The sequence below is a fragment of the Mugil cephalus genome, chromosome 19, assembly GCF_022458985.1.
Source record: "Mugil cephalus isolate CIBA_MC_2020 chromosome 19, CIBA_Mcephalus_1.1, whole genome shotgun sequence".
Lineage (NCBI taxonomy): Eukaryota > Metazoa > Chordata > Actinopteri > Mugiliformes > Mugilidae > Mugil > Mugil cephalus.
This window is the reverse complement of record NC_061788.1, coordinates 16889751-16909716: the sequence shown is the minus strand read 5'-3', so window position 1 is coordinate 16909716 and position 19966 is coordinate 16889751. Positions and strand designations below refer to the sequence as shown.

The 19966-nt window shown below is 43.5% G+C and overlaps 2 protein-coding genes across 2 annotated transcripts; both read right to left on the bottom strand.

Annotated features, from left to right (window-relative positions):
- Positions 1-1013: 1013 nt before the first annotated feature.
- On the bottom strand, positions 1014-14163 carry pigo (phosphatidylinositol glycan anchor biosynthesis, class O). Its single transcript, XM_047569848.1, has 11 exons — positions 13514-14163; positions 12756-13234; positions 11083-11226; positions 10863-10986; positions 10394-10553; positions 6295-6477; positions 4563-6159; positions 4278-4481; positions 3614-3798; positions 3332-3402; positions 1014-2703 (listed from the first exon to the last, which is right to left on the bottom strand). The coding sequence occupies exons 2-11, from the start codon at positions 13231-13233 to the stop codon at positions 2574-2576; spliced, it is 3276 nt and encodes a 1091-aa protein (XP_047425804.1). The 5' UTR covers position 13234; positions 13514-14163; the 3' UTR covers positions 1014-2573.
- Positions 14164-14741: 578 nt separating this feature from the next.
- stoml2 (stomatin (EPB72)-like 2) lies at positions 14742-19851 on the bottom strand. The gene is made up of 10 exons (XM_047569849.1): positions 19682-19851; positions 18453-18605; positions 18190-18289; positions 17985-18043; positions 17803-17904; positions 17578-17712; positions 16969-17113; positions 16754-16833; positions 16524-16652; positions 14742-15962 (listed from the first exon to the last, which is right to left on the bottom strand). The coding sequence occupies exons 1-10, from the start codon at positions 19721-19723 to the stop codon at positions 15840-15842; spliced, it is 1068 nt and encodes a 355-aa protein (XP_047425805.1). The 5' UTR covers positions 19724-19851; the 3' UTR covers positions 14742-15839.
- Between the last annotated feature and the right edge of the window lie 115 nt (positions 19852-19966).

Here is a 19966-nt window from a genome sequence, read left to right as displayed (position 1 = left end):
ATCATTGAGAATTTATTGGTTTATTTAAATATTGATTTGCTGATTTTACACATAATAGTAATTCAAGTTTCTCAACACAAAAATCCTTAAAATAGTCAAACCTTCACATCCACCCACCACTCCATCCCTGCAGGATCCACACCGACCCCACCTGGTTTCCAGGACAACGCAAAAGAGAAGAGTTTTAAGTGTAGTTAGGAACGTTAGATTCTCATGCTCACATATCACGTCACCATAATATATCTTGAAATCTTCAGTGGCTTATAAGAACTGGGGGTCCATACCAATCGCTTGGTTACTGGATGTTTTAATTTCTGTTGCGACTGAATGTATTTTTTTTTTCTGCTCCAACATTCTCATATATATATTTTTTTTCCCACACAAGCTGGAGGTCTTATTGATGTTGTACAGAAGCAAAGCCTTCAGTTACTTAATTTCCTTTCAGCTACTCTCTGTGAGCACAATCCAATATGGGAACATTCAATACTGCAATTTATGAAGTTTCACTATAGTATCTGGAGGCATTACAGCAATAACAGCGGTCATTGATATGAGACACATTTTACCCGGAACAACTGTCAGAAGCTCTTTATATAATTTTGTACGTAGATGAAATAAACGGAGGTAACACAATATTCTGCCTTTAGTTTATGACGCTTTACTTTTTCAATTCACGTTTTTTAATCAATAAAACCAAGTTGATTGACAATAGATAACTTCATGTGGGGATAGAAAGTGAGACTTTCAAGGACTCAATAGTTATAGGAGATGGAAATGCAGAAAGCCCTGGTAAATAATGAATGAAGCAGCTTAAGTGATGGGCAATAAAATCTTATGACAGCACCCATCTACTCCACCAAAGGTCAATAAACAAAATGTTAAATACTACATTTATGTCCCAAACAAATGTTTTCCTCTGCGACGATACATAATCTTAAAGCTGTAAGTGGACGCAGGCTCTTCAGTTCAACCAGTTGTTTAAACCTTACCATGTGAATCATCAAGTCAAGACATCAAGTAGAAAAGTTTTATTACAGTTTCCAGAGAATGTAAAATCATTTTAATTAACTGGTTATTTATATATTAAACATTTTCAAACTGAATGTGCCCTATCATCATCATCATCATCTTCTTCACACAACCACTCCAAACCCTCACTACAGCAGCAGAACGATTGATGAGGAACTGAGTAACAATCGCACCACAGCAAATTCAACCTGAGCTAAACATTCCTTCCGTATCTTGCATTAGCTAATGAGCTGCTGACTACAGCTGCATCACAGTAACATATCTACACGTGCCGGGCACTGACTCAGACATACCGCAGAAATAAATTAACAGTGTTTCTTCTAATGATCCCGCCAACTTTGTACCATCATAAAAAAAAATATATAATAAAATTAAAAAAAAAACTTTATTCTTGTGAACGGAGTATGGGGTCTAATTAGAAAACAAAAGTCTGATTTGAAATTGGAATCGGTCATTAAAAAAAGAAAAAAAATCCTAATTTCTTCGTTATAAACATGCGTTAAGGGTTAGGAATCAAAACCTTCAAAAAATTAAAGTGAAGAACCGTGTAAAAACTCTAATAACTACACAGCAATATGAATTGGCAGTAACCAGACACACTGGTTAGTTCAATATATTGAGTGATACAAAAATAATAATAACTAACAGACATGCTGTAATGCACTTTGATGGATTTAACCAAAGAGACGAGAGCTCCTTGTGCACCGATCATGAAGTAGCTCCAAATGCTGAGTGGCAGATTGGCTTTAGCGGTCTGCCTGGAGCTGAAAAGACATGCAGACTCTGCAGTAAGACACTTAACCTCCACCTGGAAAAACTGAAATTTAAATGTCATTTTGCCAGATAGAATTATGTTTGTGTGTTTTTGTTTTTTTTTGTTGAATTGTCAATAAAGCTATTGTGTTGTACATATATTCTAACAGTCTCAATTATGAATTGGGAACATGACAAATACCACAGGCCAAATTTATTTAAATGCTGTTGAAATGGTACTTGTGGCAGATAAGTGGAGTCTGTAAACTGGACGTTTTCAAGAAAGCTTTAGTCTCCCGCACGCTGAACCCCTTCCAAGACTGACCGCCTTAGAAGGTTTCATTCGTAAGTTAGAAAACTTCAGGAGGAACATTCAGAAACGGATCTTCTCTCTTTAAACACAAGCAGGTCTGGACCTCAGAGGCCTTTAACCCCATCACGCTTTTTTTTTATTTTTTGAAAAACACTATAAAAAGTCCCAACGGTCACGGTTCAGTCAGACCAAGATTCAAAGTCTTGTCCGAATGCACAACATAGCCCTCTAGAGTTACAGCAAGAGGCCACTTCACATATCTGTCGGATTTTTTTTTTTTTTTTTTTTTTTTTTTTTTAAATCACCAATGGCAATGTTTTTTTTTTTTTTTCCATTATTATCATTATTTTGTTCAGAAAAATCCTTTCCAGTGACCACCATGGCAACTTTCTCTGTGGCACAGTGAGCTCTGGTGGGCTCCGGTGGGAAAGCAGCAGGAGCAGCAGCAGCGGCAGCAGCAGCAGCAGCAGCACCGTCGCTACCTGGATGCATCTGGGATGAGTCTCTTAAACCAGTGGCTCACGGCCACGTCCACTCTCAGCACTAGCGTGACCCCGATCAGCAGGAACACGCTGCTCACCAGGAACCCTGAAGCCTCGAACATTAACCTGCACGAAAGAAAGAAAAATAAGCAAACGTTCAAACGGTTCTTCTTTGGTTATTCTTCCCCAAAAATGTGCAAATGTGAACAATAAGCAGAACAAATGTAAAAAAAAAATAGTTTCTACATGCACATATCTGCTTAAAGTTCACAGTAACACACACTCTCCCTGTCTGTTCAGACTCCAGCAATAAATGTAATGAAGACAATGAAAAAGTGCATTTGGATATAAAATGTCATTACTTCATTATATCTTATGACATTTGTGTGATTCTTTTGGTACAATTAGAGAGTGACTAATTGAGTTTTGGCCAAATTAATGGTTTGAGTCTCGAGGAGCTCGACTTCTGACATTTAAAATGTAATCAGTTCAATGTGAACTAAACTGCTGTCCCAAATCTGATGAAATTCCCTCTAGGCATTCCTGAGCTATTGAGTTCACAGGAATAAGACGGACGGACCAGCCTGCGCAAGGCAACAAAGTAAACTTGTTGACTTTCCGGAGTCGTGATGAAAACAGACGTACGCGGTCCAGAGAGAGACGCGGTGCTTGGTAGTTAAAGCGCGTCCATATTCTCAAAAGCCTTTACTGTCAGTGAGTTTGTGTGAGCTGGGAAATCCATTCAGGCACTTACTTGGGTGCAAAAACCTTCCACACCATTAGGTGTCTCCTGAGGATAGCAGCTGCACAGACTGATGCAAAGACCTGCGAAGAGAACCGAGACTTGAGAGTGGTGTGATGTGATACTGATGCACATTCATAAGTGCAACTGAGACAAAGAACTGGAGGAAAATGAACACAGAGAAAACTAGTTAATGTCAGCCTGTTGATTCCTCGGCTCAATTTGATTAGTCAATTATGAGTATGTGAAGGTATACAGACTGAGACAGGTCTATTTCCTGGTATGAAAACGAACCTGTGCTCCATGAATAAAGAGGTAGCGCGTTGAGAGTTGCAGAAGAGCAGCACTGAACTGCTGAGGATTTTCTCTCAGTCTCATCTCCATCACAGCGTCCTCTCCGTCTTCGCCGCAAGCTCGTCCTCCTCTGCTCCCACGCACTTCACACACCAGTGGCCAGAACAGCAACAATGGACACCCCACTGAGGACAACGAGACGGGGACACAAAAAAGGAATCGGCAAGCCGTGGGTTCACAATTCATTTCAAGCAGTGAGGAGACAAGGAGAGGCTTGATTTGATTTCTTTTGAGATTCGGTGGCTGTGGGATTTAATATTTCTCCCGTATACTATGAGTCTAATAACAGGGTGTGTGTGCGTTTTACTATTCAATAAATGTTATTTAACTGAATGCATGATCTGGAAACACTAATCTACTTTACCAAACAAGCTTAACTGTGTTAGTGATCCAGCTACTGGCTTTTCGTGAATTTGTAACTGAATTGTCTCAGCTTTTGGGAACCAAACATGAATGTGAACAAGAGGCTTATTTGTCACGCAGTGCGCCAAAAAGACAAAACATAATTTGATTTAAATGTTTTTCTGGAATTACTTGTACATTTTACTTGCAAGCAACATCCCAGTTTCGCGAACCACGTTTGCGACAAACCGAGTGTCCCTACCTGCAAACAGGATGTGTGAGGCGAAGGTGTTGAGGGTGACCAGAGAGGCGGGCAGCAGCGTGCCCGTGTGTCCTTCGGGAAATCCCACAAACGCAGCGCCCCACTGGATGGAGGGGAACGTGGGCAGGTGACCTGTGGCGTGGAAGAACTGGGTGGCTGCCAGCGACCACAGCACTATCGGGGTCCAGGGCACGTTAAACCCACCTGAGGGAAACGATGAGAGCGAAATGTTAGAAAGGGAACGTGTGGTGACCAGAAAACGAAAAGCGATTCTGAACGTCTTACCCAGATATGCTCCGTACAGGCCGCGGAGCGTTGTGGAGGAGGCGTGGATGTGCAGCAGAGCTCCCATCTCCAGCAGCAGCAGGAGGAAAGACACGGCCATGCCCTCCGGGTGCAGCAGCAGCAGACCAATACCCAGCAGGCCGCAGAACAACAGTATGGGGGCCGAGTAGACGGTCCCCAGCCCGTAGGCCTCCACGGCGGGCCTGTTGTCCACCTCGCCGCTCGCGCTCGGCTCCCCGTCTTCCAGGGAGCGACGCATCCGCTGGTAGAGCTGAGGGATGAGGTGGTGCAGCTCGGCTTGGGGGCTGATGCCCGTGCTCGCTCGGTAGCGGGGCGGGGGCAGCGACGAGCTCCTGGCCGAAGCCGCCGCCCTGGTCTTCACGAACACGGTCAGGGGGTCCAGCCAGATCAGGGACAGCCCCAGCCCCAGGAGACAGAAGGCGGCCCTGGGGAGGGCCAGCTGCGCCAGGCGGATCAGCTCGGCCAGGTTCCTGAAGCTGTCCTCGGGGGTGGCGCTAACTGCCCAGTGGAGGCCCAGGCACACGGACAGCAGAGGCAGGATCCAGCGGGCTGTGAACACAGTCCCGCCGGAAGAGTTGAGATTGCCGTAGTGGCAGAGGCAGCGTCTCAGAAGGAACGTCCACAAGCCGAGAGAAATGACTGAGAGGAAGTAGTGGATGTTCTTCAGCTTGCTGTCCTGCAGCCGGGAGAGAGGCGCGAGGAAAGCCGAAGGCTGGCAGGAGCCTTGCTCTTCTCGACAGCCGTGGAAGGAGAGGGAGAAGAAGAGGCTCCCGACGAGGAGTCCCAAGCAGGCCAGGAGGGTGCCGCTCTCTTTCCTCACGGCCGACGGGGACATGGCCGGGGAGGGCAGGAGGCCGGCGGGCTTCAGGGGGTCGTGGCTCGGGGGCAGGAGCACGCCATCCCAGTTGAGACGGATGGGGATGTAAAGGGCCAGGGAGAACACCAGAAAAGTCACCACCCGGCCCTCGGCGATCACGTAGCTGTCCGAGAGCAGGGAGGCACAACGGAGGAGCAGCACCACGAGGGAAGGGACGAGGAGGCGGCGCGGCGTCAGCCAGCCGGCGCTCTTCGGGGCTTTGGTTCCGTTCTTCGACACAGCGGGCGCACTGATTCGACGAGCCCTCCAGAGGAAGAGAAGTTCGGAGCCGAAGGCGCCGGCTGCCGCGCACCACACCCCCTCCACGTAGCCCTGCGTGAACAGCTGAGCAGCGGCCGCGCCGACCCCCGCCGCCGCGGCTACAAACACCGGGGCCTTCAGTCCCGCGCCGTTCTCCCTCATCAGCACCAGAGACAGTTCAGAGAGGAAGAAACACATCAGGCAGGCGAGCACTAGGATGCACAAACCGGCTGCCATCTTCAGGGGGTTGAACCGGGCCCAGGTGGCTCGGCAGGTGTCTCTGACGGAGGTGAGGTAGGCCTGCAGAGAGGAGGCCAGCAGGGGGGAAGGTGACCGACCCTCTTTGGTGGCGGCGAGGTACTCGGAGGAGAGGCGCGCAAATTCCTGCTTCAGCTGAGAGAGGCTCTCCGGTGGGATGTCTTTGGCCATGCCAGAGTAGGTCTCCAGGAAACGGTTGACCTTCAGAAACGTACATACAATCGAAGCCATAGAAGAAGAAGAAAAAAAAAAAACACTATTACGAAACACGCTCCAGGAAACGTGAACCACTAAACCTTTTCCAAAAAAAAAAAAAAAAAAAACTGGACGGGCTACCTGTTTTGCGTTGATCCACAGCGCCTCCAGCTGGCTGGGACCTCTAACTGCACCGTCTGTGTGTGCGTGCGAAGGGAATAAAGGCAAGAGAACCTGGCCCACGCTGCTGTAGGGGATGGGAACACCCAGGAGCAGAGCAAGGGTGGGCACCAGGTCAGTCTGGGGCACCACGTCGGGTTCATTCTGTGAATGAAAAAAAAAAATAATAGTAATAATAAATTATGCAGCAACGCGGAGCACTGAATTACTGTGGCAAGCTAAAGCTGCGCTCTGACACTCAAACATAATAATAACTCGGTAATCTGGTTTTAATATGCAAGAGAAACACTGCCACAATAACTGCCTGCATCCAGTGACTGTTTTTATCTTTATAGGGGGATGTGTACACAGTGTATAACACAATGTAAAATCAACCGTTCTCTTAATATCCGCTTTCTTTATCGTTATGACATTTCCACAACGTATTGCACAACTCCCCCATTTACGCCGCAATTATGGAAATCAGCGGTGGAGTTCACTCTTCTAACACGAAATCCACTTTTATCCCCGACCACCTGCCAGTATCAGTCTAATGGATTCAGGGAGTCGCACAGTCTGCAAACGTAAATTAAGATAAAAATAGTGTGAAATGTTCTGTTCTCTGAAACGGTCTAAAGCTCAAGTGTTTGTTCCTGCCGAGCACCAACCTCTGGGGTGGAAGCATGAAGCCGACGTGGAAATGGGAAAAGAGTGAAGCCTCCATGTCAAAATGCAACAACTTATGAGCAGAAATAAAACTGTTCACAGCCTGGTACACAAAACACAGTTTTGGTGAGGCTAGCTAATTTCACTACATTCGTATGGGGGTGGATTTCTATGTAACTCACCAGCTTGAATTAATATGGAAGTTTAAAGACACCATGCCTTTAATTATGCATAGCTTTGAGTGACAAGGCGTGTGCAGCCACAGGTTGTTTGTTGTCTGCCTGTACTTCAGCAGCACCACTCAGCTCCACTCAACACCCCCTCCTCTCTGCCTACTTTTAAAATTAGTGCAAAGAGCCACGTCAAGAGCCAGTGCCACCCACACCAAGCTACAAATCTATTCTTCAGAAAACTACAGTTGACATTACAGTTTGTTGCAGTCCATGCCTCTCATCAGTGAGCGTGAGAATAGCTGAAAGTGAATGGAATCTTATCTTATGTTTCTCACTATGCACAACGTACACTGACTTTTCCAGTAGATACAACAGACACAAGGACTCCAGCCTGACAGTTACCTGCACCTTATTGCACCTTACTGGTGTAAAACTCAAACTGCAAACATACATTGCACTGTTGTACATAGGCTGATTTTATTTATTTACTATATTTTCTCAGAATGGCTATTTTGTATCTGCACCCTTGCATTTTGTTCATTAAGATTTTTAATCTGCATGTCGTGTACATACGGGGAAATTAAAATAAATAAATCTTGAATAATCGATGACTGGAATGGATTTATACTTGGAATGGATTATAACTTACTCTACTATCCTGTGACTACATGCTTAAAATATTCTTATCTCTTTGTAGTCTTAATGGGCCTTGATATAAGCCCTAGCAATATGATATTTTATACACCTAAGCTGGTTGAAAACTGCCCTTTTCACTAGACATTTTTCCAGAAGTGTGATCATTTTATTTATTTTTGATAACCTCAGGATTCCAAGGTGTTTACATTGTTACTACTGTTTTTATACAGTGGGGGAAATAAGTATTTGATCCCCTGCTGAATTTGTAAGTTTGCCCACTTCCATAGAAATGATCAGACTCTGGTTTTTATGGTTGTTTACTGGTTATGGGTATAGACAGAATATCAATCGAAAATGCATAAAAAACACACAATCTAAAAGTTATAAATTGTTATGTATTTTATTAAGGGAAATAAGTATTTGATCCCCAACAATTCACTTAGAATTCAGGCTCCTACAGATTGGCTGGTGCGCATGTGGCACACAGCTGTGCTCAGTCAACTAATTACCAATACTCCTGATCTTAACTCGTCATGTATATAAAGCACACCTGCTCTAAGAATCAGTTTCTTACATTCCAACTTCTACAGCACCATGGGCAAGACCAAAGAGCTGTCAAAAGATGTCAGGGACAAGATTGTAGACCTGCACAAGGCTGGTATAGGTTACAAAACCATCAGCAAAAGGCTTGGTGAGAAGGTGACAACTATTGGTGCCATTATTCGCAAGTGGAAGACCCATAAAAGGACCATCAACTGTCCTCGGTCTGGAGCTCCCCGCAAAATCTCGCCTCATGGAGTGAGGATGATGATGAGAAAGGTGAGGGAGCAGCCTAAAACAACACGGCAGGAGCTTGTTAATGATCTGGAAGCAGTTGGGACCTCCGTCACCAAGAAAACAGTTGGCAACACACTGCGCCGTTATGGATTGAACTCTTGCAGTGCCCGCAAGGTCCCCCTGCTCAAGAAGGCACATGTACAGGCCCGCCTTAAGTTTGCCAGTGAACATCTAAATGACTCAGAGAAGGCTTGGGAGAAAGTGCTGTGGTCTGATGAAACCAAAGTTGAGCTATTTGGCATTAACTCGACCCGCCGTGTTTGGAGGATGAAAAAACGTGAGTATGACCCAAAGAACACCATACCCACGGTTAAGCATGGAGGTGGAAACATCATGTTTTGGGGCTGTTTTTCAGCAAAGGGTACAGGGCAACTTCACCGCATTATGGGGCCAATGAATGCAGCCATGTACTGTAACATCTTGGACAAAAACCTTCTTTCCTCAGCAAGAACACTGAAGATGCCTCGTGGGTGGGTTTTCCAACATGACAATGACCCAAAACATACTGCCAGGACAACAAAGGAGTGGCTCAAGAAGAAGCATATTAAGGTCATGGAGTGGCCTAGTCAGTCTCCAGACCTTAACCCGATCGAAAACCTGTGGAGGGAGCTGAAGCTCCGAGTTTCCAAGAGGCAGCCAAGAAACTTGAAGGATTTAGAGACTATCTGTAAAGATGAATGGGCCAAAATCCCTCCTGCGCTGTGTGCAAACCTGGTGACCAACTACAAGAAACGTCTCATCGCTGTGCTTGCCAACAAAGGTTTCTCTACAAAGTACTGACTTGTGTTGTGCTTGGGGATCAAATACTTATTTCCCTTAATAAAATACATAACAATTTATAACTTTTAGATTGTGTGTTTTTTATGCATTTTCGACTGATATTCTGTCTATACCCATAACCAGTAAACAACCATAAAAACCAGAGTCTGATCATTTCTATGGAAGTGGGCAAACTTACAAATTCAGCAGGGGATCAAATACTTATTTCCCCCACTGTATATAGAGGCTATGCATTGACGTCACTACCGCCTGGGGCCACGTCCCCTTGAGTGGTAAAAACACAGTGATATGTATCAGTAAATAGAGCGAGACTGGGGAAAGTGTGGATTATCAGATCAAATTAAGGACAGTTAGACTGGACAATGATCCATATGAACTACTGTAGGTTTGGAAAAGTGGATTAGCCTCAGTTACAGTTAGTTTTAGGTCATTTCAGTTATGATAAATACATACAATACTGTAGCGTCCGACTGGACGTTAAAAGGATGACAAGTGGTGATCACTAATATTCAGTTTATTATTACTGTCGGCTGTAACTACACCACAAAAACAACATTGACAAACTTATCTTACAGCCCTCCAGAACGTAACTTACGAAGTAACTTAAGGTACGACTTCTTTAAAAAAAATACAGCATAAATGAATATTAACTGACACTAAATGCAAACCACAACACCAGGTTTCGGTGCCTGGATTCAAGTGTTTTGTTTAGTAATGCAGCCATCTATTTACTTCTCCAACTTTTCTTTGGTAATTGGCGATATCTCTATATTAAATTTACAATTTAGACGCTCTTAAAGCCTGTGATTCAAACTAATGTGGCTAACCTCCATGCTCAACTGTCACTTTTTGTAACCACGCAGACTTCAGCTTGCTGTGACATCACAAGCATACCCTCTATACCATAGATGCCATTTTTCCCCATTTGAAATAGGAATTCATTCTGCCGACATGCTTTGACCACCTCGGTTTAAAACCGACAGACCCACCTGTGAGGGGGGTCCAGGAAATATGGGCGAGGGACTGTAAAGGAAGAGAGCAGCATCGGTCTCCTTCTGACTTTCTCCGCCGTGATCCCCCGTGTCCGTCATCCCGTGGTCTCCCATCACCACCAGGAGGGTGTCATCTTGTAGACGGTCCATCACGGACCTGGAGGAAAAGAGCCCATGTGGTCAATACAACCATTTGGGTTTTTAACCATTTCTTACTGTAAAACCAAGCAATCAGTTTTGATGTTCAGCTGACCGGTAGTCTCAATAATAGAACGTTTGAAACATTTAAGCACCTTTTTTGTTTATGTGTGAACTCACATTTATACAACAATCTAATTAACTTGCCATCCGTGACTGTCTGGGTCACGATTCTTAAAATAACAGTGTCGGTAAATGATGCATCTGCTGCACTTCACAGAGACTGCAGCTGAAAAACAAATGTGCAGCAGCTGCACTACAGACTGACCTGATGACTCCATCCATCTGCGTGAGCTTGTCAGCCATCGCCGGGTGGTCGGGGCCAAACCTGTGACCGCAGTGATCCACCCCGAGGAAATGAGCGACCAGGACGTCCCAGTCACCACCCACCACTGTAAAAACCAGCAGAGAGAGACAGACGTGCTAGTAGTCTCCTATACCTCTGTTGACGTTTGCTTTTGACACGTGCTCGTTAAGTGAGTGCCTACTTGTTGTGTAGAGATGCTGCAGGATCCCGTTATCCACAGTGTGCAGGTCCTTGACGTTGAACGAGGGGAAAGGCAGAGAGCGGTAGAACTTCTTGGGAAAAAGGCTCTCCCACGTGTCGTCCCCCATGAAGACCACCCGTTTACCTGGGGAGAGACACGTACATTTTAAATCAGACTGCACAGGTGATTTATTCCAACTGTTTTTAGTTTTAAAAATCGATTTTGTGGCATTAAATAGACAGGAAAACTTGCATGTGTGTCCTATTTATATATTTCTCTGGTAAATAGGAAATTTGGTACAAACCATTGACCTGAACCAGTCTGAAGATAATTTACTGTTAGGCCTTGAAAAAAAGATATATAAATAAATGGAAAAAAAAAACAATAAACATATAGTATCAAAGGTTATTTGGGAGATAATTACTGTAAATTCAGCCCAGTCTGTCTGCGCTGCACCTTAATCCACCACAAGGGGGAGCATGCTGGCCAGGTTTTTTTTTTTTTTAGCCACTACAGACTTCTTTCAGAGGAAAAGTCACAACTAGCAGCACATGTTTATTTGCATGTGGCATATTCAACTTTCTCAGCAGAGTCAAACTTGTCACTTCAGAGGAGAATGATGACAGTGTGTAAACCAGCAGATTAGGCGTCTGCAGTTATAATCAAACTGGAACTATGGAGCGTGTTTGTCGTGTTCAAAGCTGTGATTGTGAGACGAGAACGAGGCTGGGGCACAGTCCCCTGGCTTCACTTTTGACACAATTCGAACGCAGATAACCCCAGATATGCAAAGAAACGGATTTGAGAATGTCACCGGAAAATCAAACACCGAATCCCTGAAATCATACAAATAACGGTGGTAAATTCAACAAAATATTTTCATTCTGGATCAAGGTGAAGACTGAATATCCCAATAGTCACAACATCACATCTTTCTGAAGTGAGTTTTCTACAGTGAACATAATCTGAGTTGAGGAACAGACTGAGCGTAATGAAGGTGTTCTGGATGCCGCCGTCTCCCATTAACTTTGCCACGAGACTGCGTAGATGCAGGATCATAGAGGCGTGGCTCAGAAAATATTTTTATTTGTTCGTGTGAGCACAATGTGTGTTCAGTATCCAAACCAAATGACGTGGTGCTTGCCCTTAAACAAATTCAATTCATGCTGATGTGAGGATATCGTCAATGTGGAAAGGTCAAAAAAGGGTTGGGGACCCCCAAGACTTTAACACGTATGTGTGGATGCTATAAGTGTGTTTTCTTTTTATTTAGCATTTTCAATTTAAGGGGAAACAACGTAACAACATACTGTCGATGGGGAAAAAACAAAACATGGGGGCTCCTCTGTTGCACATAATGTTGTTGTATATATCTCCCATTTCCGGGAAAAGGTCACTCCACTGGATCTGGGACTGAGAGAGAAAGTCTTTTCCACTGTACTATTTCCTTCAGTTTGTGCATCCACTGGTTAATGTATGGAGATTCTATTTTATACTACCACTTTGTTATAGTTTTTTTTGTCAATTTAGGAACTTTAGGAATTGTGTATCCCATAATCTTTCCCAGAGTCTATAAGTGCGTTTTTGTAAGTGCATTCTTGCTTTTATGCGTTTCAGATGGTGCACCTGAATAAAATGAATCCTGACAGATGAACGTCTGCGTAACGACTCACCCACTTGCACAAACTGGTGGATCAGATTGTCCTCCAGGATGGCACTGGACGCAAAGTTATTACCGACATCCACAAAGGTCGGCAGGGATCCCGTGGTGAAGCCCTTGATCCTTTGCATGGTGGTCGTGGGCGGGTCGGCGCGGAAGGGGTACAGCCGGCTCTGGAGAGGCCTGGACGAGAGGGTCTGCCCCAGGACGGGGAGCTTGTTCTCGTAGGGCCGCGGCGCCGTGTTGTTGGAGTCGTACCGGGCGAAGTCGACCTTCAGGGCGTCGATGATGAGCAGGACGACCCTGAGAAAACGCGGCCGGGCGCGGCAGAAGTCCGCCGGCTCCGCCGCGGGCTCCAGCGCGTCCCCGCAGGTGCTGGTCCTGTTCACCTCCAGCCGCACCAGCAGGAACCCACCCACGAACAGGTAGATGCCCACGAAGTACACGGCGCACGCCCAGAGAAGCAGAGACAGCACCGGCAGCCCCTTCATCCTACACAAGCACGGGCGACACAGACACAGCAGGTAACATTCAGGGACTTGTTTCACGTAAAAAAAAAAAGTCCAAGGAGCAGCGGCAGTCTTTGAGAGACACTCCCTTCGCGATATATACACCGATAAATGTAACTTGAGAGAAACTTTAAGCTCCGTAAGCCCCAGACAAGGTGCCGACCGAGGCGGACAGGTACAACAAGCTAACGTTTAAAAGGAGGAGACGTTCGTAAGTTGACGCTGGTGGCGGCGGCTAGCTCGCCTCGCTTCTGTCACTGACCTTGCAGCAGCTGGGTTTTCGTCCTCTCTCGGCCGGAGGGCGGTCGTCAGCGTGTGTGCTGACAACACAGCGGTACAGGCGCCTCAGGTAAACACAGAACGAGGCGACGCGCTCACCTTCATTTGGGACTCGGGTGCAACGAGATTAGATGGCTGGTGACAGGTAGGAACTCCGACGTGCGCGGAACCCGGCGGAAATTCACGGCGGACGCCTTTCTTTGTAACACCAAGCAGCAACGTTCGTTTTCTCCAGGATTTGTACTTTCAGGTACACGTTTTCGCTTCTAAGACACGGATAACATAATATGGCAGTATCTATTTCCCGCAAATAATACAAAAGAACCAATGGAAATAAATGGGTTAAGTTAATTGAATTAATTTCTCAATTAAATGCATTGCAACCACCATACTGTCCTGTGAGGCAAGATAAAGGGCTCAACAAACCAACAATAGGCGGAAGGCGAGATACGTCACTACGTAACCTTTAAAGAAAACACATTCTGTATTGCATTTATGTCAAATTCTCTGAATTGATCTTGAACGTGACTTTAATGCTCCATGTGGGGTTATTTTTTTACTTTGAAAATAACGATATGGATACAAATCATATATATTTTTTAAATCTAATTATTTTATATTAATTTTTTACTTCCATAAATGCAAATGGTCTAAAAGAAAACCCGATATCTATCAATTAAAAAATGAAATTAGAATACTAAATCAAAAAGCTACGCAGTTGATTAGTATATGCAATACCTTAAATACCCATATGTACATATAGCCCATATGTAGCATACTTACACCTTCACTTTGTTCACAACTGCTGTACTTTGTGTAATGTACTTTTTGTACTGTACTTTTTGTTGCCTGCTGTCCTGTTTAATGCTGTTGTCCTATTTAATTTCTTTAATTCTTTAATTTCTTTCTGGTCACTGTTGTGTAACACTTGAATTTCCCCAATGGGGATCAGTAAAGAACTTATCTTATACCTTACCTTGTTAATATTGAACATGTACTTTTTTGTTCTCCTTATGTTTTGTTATTTTTTTTGTTCCGAGAACTCTATTACAAGGTTTTTTGTTTTGAGCTCTGATATTATGTAGCTTATCTCTTTCTTCTTCTTTTTTTGTTATATACAGTTTCTCTCTTATTTCTCATGATTCCTAATTTTCAGTGAAGAAAATTGAGAAAATAATTTCTTTAACCATATCATGTAAATGATTTACACATTTGCAACCAACATTTGAATTTATTTCATGGTCATTTGAGACACATGTCTGCACACAAGTATCCACTCAAAATATGGAAATGTTCAAATCATGATGTATGTTTAACAAACTTTCAACATTCACCCCACTCCCATGGTCCACCAGAAGATAAGTGGGTACGGAAAATGATTGAATGAAGTGCTCTTTAACTTGTCACCATAAAAATTGCATGAATTTGGTCAGATATACCAATTTCATGTTGTGAAAAATGAGTAAACATATGAAATTAAAAACTTGCCATTTTTGCAGAGAATTAATACATTTAATAAATATTTCTAATGATACACAAGAGGTGACTACAACGAAAGAACATGAATGGCTGAGTTGACTTTGTACCTCTTTTTAGCTGCTAGAGGAGCTTGGGAGATTATGTTTTAACATAACATAGGCTGAGAATTGTGAATCAACTACTACTTTTGACAACTTCCCACCATTTAGGTGCATTCAGCTAGACGGCATTAAGTGTCTTGTTCCAATGAGACTGAAGGTAGTGAAAGAACTGTCCCTGATTACAGCAAACCAGGTGTCTCATCTCAGCTGTCTATGATTGCCACCTAAATATTAACAATCCCACACAAACTAAGTGTAGCTATTTGGGCCTACTTCAGAAAATAGGTTACAAAAAAAGAAAGAAAATGAACACACTTAACACAATTGTATGTTTCACTTAAACTTAAGGTAGTATGTTCAAGTCGTTTATGCAACAATACATATCTCATCCGGTACAATGTAAAAAATAAACTGCTAAGGACAACTTTTTTCAGCCTGCCAGTCACTGGTTTGAGTAGATTTGACTGGAGGCTGGTGTTAATTTCCCAATTAGACAAAAACTGAAAATAGAAAACTGTGGGAAGAGATTACAAGTCCTCTTACAAAAGATTATTTTCCTCCAGGGCTCCAGGCCAAGACATCAAGAGTTTATAAAGCTGGAGGCTTTTCCTTCTGTCTTGTCAGTAGAGGGTTCGCGATCTTCTGTCACAAAGAGATGCCTTGAAATCCCAATAACATAACGACAAATGGTTTCTCCTGTTTCTCTGTCATTTAATATTTATAGTTCATTCACTGAGTCCTCTCCTCTTGAGATGATGCCGACTGGTTCATGAGCTCCTCGATCTTCTCCTCGGACCCCTGCAGTGGTTTACTCGGGCTCGTCTTTGCCAGCGTGCTGTAAATGGTCATAGCCTGGGCGGCAGGAAAAACGAGATGACAAGGGTTAATGTCGGGAATAAAGATGACGGAAAATAAACGTAGGTCACTATGAAACATTAGTAAACTGTAACAGGATGCATAGGCTATATATTGGGGCATCTTAGTATTGCCAGATGCAATAGTTGAACGTGGAATATTGTTATTACTTGCTGCATTTGCGTGGACACTAGTATTCCACTAATACTCATAATAACAGCTTAACCAGAATAAAAATGTCTCATGTAACCACCTCCATAAAAACTGACTAGTCAAATGAAAGTGGTGGCAGGAACCTTTAATTTGGAAAATATTTGCACCTAATAACCATGTTGATTGATCAGATCATACATGCACAGATCATACACATATTTTTTCAGCGCATGTTTGCCTCTAGTGTTTTAGTTCAGACCAAGTCCCATCCACTAACATGGAGGGGGTTGAGCTTATGACCTATACTGCAGCCAGACACCAGGGGGAGCTCTACTTGCTTTGGCTTCATTTTTGAGGATCCTTTCCACCGTCCATATTTATACAGCCAATGTGTTATATACATACCTGTGACACCATTCCGCTAATGTCACCAGTATTGGAGGGCAGAAGGATGGTGTTGGACTCTTTGGCGAGGTTGGAGAAAGCAGACACGTACTGTTCGGCCACACTTAGAGACGCTGCTGCATTTCCATTCTGTTCAGAGCAGAGACACACAGAAAAAAATAAATTACAATTAACCAAAAAAGATTTCTCTGATAATTATGTTTAGCCCATTAAAAATAGAGCTCACTTACCTGCTCGGTCAGAGCCTCTGACAGCATACGGATGGCCTTGGCTTTTGCCTCGGCTTTGGCTATGACTGCCTGTGCCTCACCTGCAGACAGACACAGAATCAATATGATTATACAATCAGTAGTAACGAGCCACAACTTAAAACGTCACCAAGAAAGACAGATATTTGAGAAAGCCATAGCTGTCTAAATAACACAGAAATGAAAATGCAACCCACCGGCCGCTTGATTGATCTGCTCCGCTTTTTCTCCCTCCGAGGCCAGAATCTGGGCTTGCTTACGACCCTCTGCGACGTTGATGGCCGCTTCCCTCATCCCTTCAGACTCCAGCACGGTGGCTCTCTTTTTACGCTCAGCTTCCACCTACATGGAGTGAATCAAATGTGTTTAAAGGTTCCTCCAGGTAGGAGGAGGACGAGGAGGAGGCACGCTTATAGGACAATTCAGGCACGAGCAGTGTCCTGGCTGTTCACACTCGTAGTGTATATAAAGTATCAGCACCACTTATCTGCATCCTTTTCATGGACCCGATTACAGTGAATTTAAAATTGAAAACTTTTTCTGTTCCCTTCTGGGGCATCTGTAGTCGTCACGTAGGGAAGAAATAGTTTTCTTGTTAGATTTGTTTGCACTGCCTGGAAGCATTGGCCATACAGGAAAACTCTTAATGTAAATGTGCTGTGACCTTCCTTTCCAAACGATCGAGTTGCAGTCAAACTCACCCCACAAGCAACTGAAATCTAAACTATATTTAAAAAAAAAAAACTCAAGCACCCCCTGTTGAATTTCCTTCATCTCCTTTTACAAACTCCTCGTGTTCTTCTTACCTGCATCTGCATGGATTCTTTGACGCGGGGTGGAACGTGTATATCCTTGATTTCGTAGCGGAGGCAGCGGATCCCCCACTCGTCCGAGGCTTGGTTGATGGAGTGGACGATGTTGGAATTGAGCGACTCCCTTTCCTTGGAGACAAATGCATTCATAAATACAACGTTTCGTTTCATGAACACAGGGAAAAAAAAGGGGGAGATTAAACAGCGGGCTGTCTTTACCCGGAACACTTTGTCCAGTGTGAGTTTGCCTAGCTCTGAACGCATGGTGGTCTGTGCCAGCTGCGTGACTGCATACTCTGGATCCTCAACGCCGTAGCTGGCCTAGGAAATAACCAAAGCAATACGAGAGGTCTTAAACGGAGCACGAGATTTTTAAGCTGTTCTAATCATTGTCTGCATACCTTAAACGGGTCCAGGATCCTGAGGTAAAGCACACCATCAATCTGTAGTGTCACATTGTCTGTGAAAACAAGGAAAGTAAAAGAACCTCCAGAGATTAGGCCACAACTTTTTTAGAATTACATCACTCAGGCTGATCTCTATATTAATCAGGAAAATGTCAGATTCCTTCCAAATACCTTCATACTCAAAAAAAAAGTTTCTTACCTAGAGATACAGCAGACTGCTCTGGGACATCAATCACTATTTCTTTGAGGCTTTGCACATAGCGAATTCTGTCAAGTAGGGGGATGAGGAAGTTTAAACCCTAAAAGCGGTAAAAGAGAAACGCGTTAGTGACTACTAATGCAACTGATCCCAGTAAAAAAGTCGCAACTCAGCTAAGTATTTTACTTTTGTTTTCCTTTTTTAAAATTATTATTTCTTTTTCTGGCTTTTCTTTAGTATCAAACAGAAACTTGAGATGATACCGGCTCTAAGATCCGGTGGAAGCGACCCATCCTCTCCACCACCCAGGCTTCCTGTTGGGGCACGAACAGGACCACCGTGTTCATGGGCAGGCTAGAAGCCCACCGCTGCTGGGCCGGTGTGACCCACAACTTCGGCGCAGTCCGCTGGGTTTGCTGCGGACACACGATTACAGCGAAACAGTTTGATCAGTAAACAGGTGCAAGCTGGTACAGAAACTCCTGCGAAGGCATACTATTAAAAGTGGTGGCTATGAAGATTATGTGACATGTGGTGTGAATGATTAAGGAAATAAGGACTGTAGCCAATGATTACTTTCATTTTAAATTAAATCAATTGACTTTTTACTGCTCCTATCACTTACAGCTTAATTTCTTCTTGGTTTTCTAAGTTCAGTGTTACTCATTAGTTCAATTCTTGCGTTTTAAGTTGTGTACCCTTACATTGTCCCCTTTCTGTTTGTCTTTGTCTTATGTTGACATTTATACGTAGTTCCAAATTCAGTACAGATGTTGAACATAAAACAAAATCAAGTCAACTGCTTATTTTTTACTGATTCAGAAATGATACTGATTCAGTTCAAACCGTGCAGAGGCCAACCTTTTGCTAAGCTAAAATGCTAAAATGTACCTATATTTGTCAGTTCCACTCAACAATATCATTTCAGTTGCTGGAAATTTAAAAAACAATCTGCTGCAGTTTTAAATATGACTCGTTTGTTAAGTATTCATAAAACTTTAAAAGATTTTAATAAGTAAACACTGCTCTGGGGTATAAATAAAACTAACCCTGAAAATAATCACATGATATACATCAGGATAGTCGTTCAGAACACCAACTAAGTGTTGTTCCCTACCGCACATTCTATAGGACTTACACGTTCTTTTTTTGCGTTAGCTTTGTCTTTAATTGTTAAATATAATTCTCTTTGTTGTGATATAACGTTGAAATGAATATGCATCTCTAATAAGTAACAATAACACTTAATTACAGTATTTTCTACCTTGAAAAATAAATCAGCATGTCAGTAAGTTTTGAGATAAAATAAATAAATAAAATAAATACAAAGTTCCCCCTTTGTTAACTCAATGATACTCCCGTTAGGACGATGAGTGACATTTCGTGGATTATTAACACACGGATGCTCTCTGAATGACACCCACTTCAGCAAACTGTGGCAGGTTTGTCCACAATAATAACCCGGAAATGACAACGGAGCACTTTAAATTACCTGCAAAATGGCCCCGCCGGCCCGACACAGCGTCCGCAGCATTATTGAAACACTATAAAGTGGATGTATTAAGAAGAATGAGCTTCGTGGGATAGACTCTATACAAACTCGGAACTCATGTGCATGACCCTTGCTGATGAGGAAATGAAAGTTACATCATTGGTGCAACGCTAGAAAAGTCCGCCAGAGCGGGCAACAAAAAGCGTACGGTTATGGTTCCGCTTTGCTCCAACGACTATTACTACTTTATGAGTCAGCAGCATTTGGCAAATAAAGTTATATTTC

Bases quoted from the DNA above. Each gene is read 5' to 3' on its own strand.
- pigo (XM_047569848.1), bottom strand. From the start codon at position 13,233: ATGAAGGGGCTGCCGGTGCTGTCTCTGCTTCTCTGGGCGTGCGCCGTG. The intron at 11,227-12,755 runs GTGAGTCGTTAC...GTCTCTCCCCAG, and splicing joins CCACCAGTTTGTGCAAGTGG to GTAAACGGGTGGTCTTCATG. The intron at 4,482-4,562 runs GTAAGACGTTCA...CGTTTCCCTCAG, and splicing joins CCTGTACGGAGCATATCTGG to GTGGGTTTAACGTGCCCTGG.
- stoml2 (XM_047569849.1), bottom strand. From the start codon at position 19,723: ATGCTGCGGACGCTGTGTCGGGCCGGCGGGGCCATTTTGCAG. The intron at 18,606-19,681 runs GTAATTTAAAGT...GTGTGTCCGCAG, and splicing joins CCGGCGGGGCCATTTTGCAG to CAAACCCAGCGGACTGCGCC. The intron at 16,653-16,753 runs GTAAGTGAGCTC...TGCTCTGAACAG, and splicing joins CAGAGGCTCTGACCGAGCAG to AATGGAAATGCAGCAGCGTC.